Consider the following 605-nt stretch of genomic DNA (forward strand, 5'->3'; position numbering starts at 1 on the left):
ATATATATATATATATATATATATATATATATATATATATATATATATATATATATACATATATATATATATATATATATATGATTTTCTCGAAGTTTAACTTACAGCACTTGATTCTCCCATTATCATTTTTTACCACATTTGGACTTGTACAGAAAACTTGTAAATGAAACTTACAATGCGGTTATTTCATTAACTTGCCGCGCATTAGCACCGTTGACGAAATTACAGCCACAATGGAGCTCCATTCCTTAGAATGAAGAGCCATCGCCAATCAAAATAAAACTTAATGGGATTTCGCAAACCGTCTCCACTTCTCTGCGTTCCGGAACTATTGCCAGCAATCTGATGCCACATCCACACCTTCCTTATTAAGGAATAGCTGGTGTGGTATCTGCCTTCACTTCGCCATCTCTTTCTCTTCTGAACCTCCTTCATCGTGAACCAGTGTCGAACTGGCTCATCCTTCTGAAAATCTCCCTGTTTCGCTCGTTGTTGGCGCTCGAAGGGGCGAGTACGAACCGGCTTTCATTTTCAAGATCCTGCTACAGATCCCGTTCGCGTTCCAAGAACTTGTAATATGCTTCGAACTGTTCCTAAGATGA

The 605-nt window shown here is 38.0% G+C and overlaps 1 protein-coding gene across 1 annotated transcript; it reads right to left on the minus strand.

Moving 5' to 3' along the window:
* Positions 1–225: 225 nt before the first annotated feature.
* Positions 226–468, minus strand: LOAG_19316 (hypothetical protein; the record flags this gene model as incomplete). The annotated part of the gene is made up of 1 exon (XM_020451961.1): positions 226–468. A coding segment is annotated over one exon (243 nt), but the record flags the coding sequence as incomplete, so codon positions are not given.
* Positions 469–605: the final 137 nt, after the last annotated feature.

The sequence above is a fragment of the Loa loa genome (assembly GCF_000183805.2).
Source record: "Loa loa unplaced genomic scaffold supercont3.5207, whole genome shotgun sequence".
Lineage (NCBI taxonomy): Eukaryota > Metazoa > Nematoda > Chromadorea > Rhabditida > Onchocercidae > Loa > Loa loa.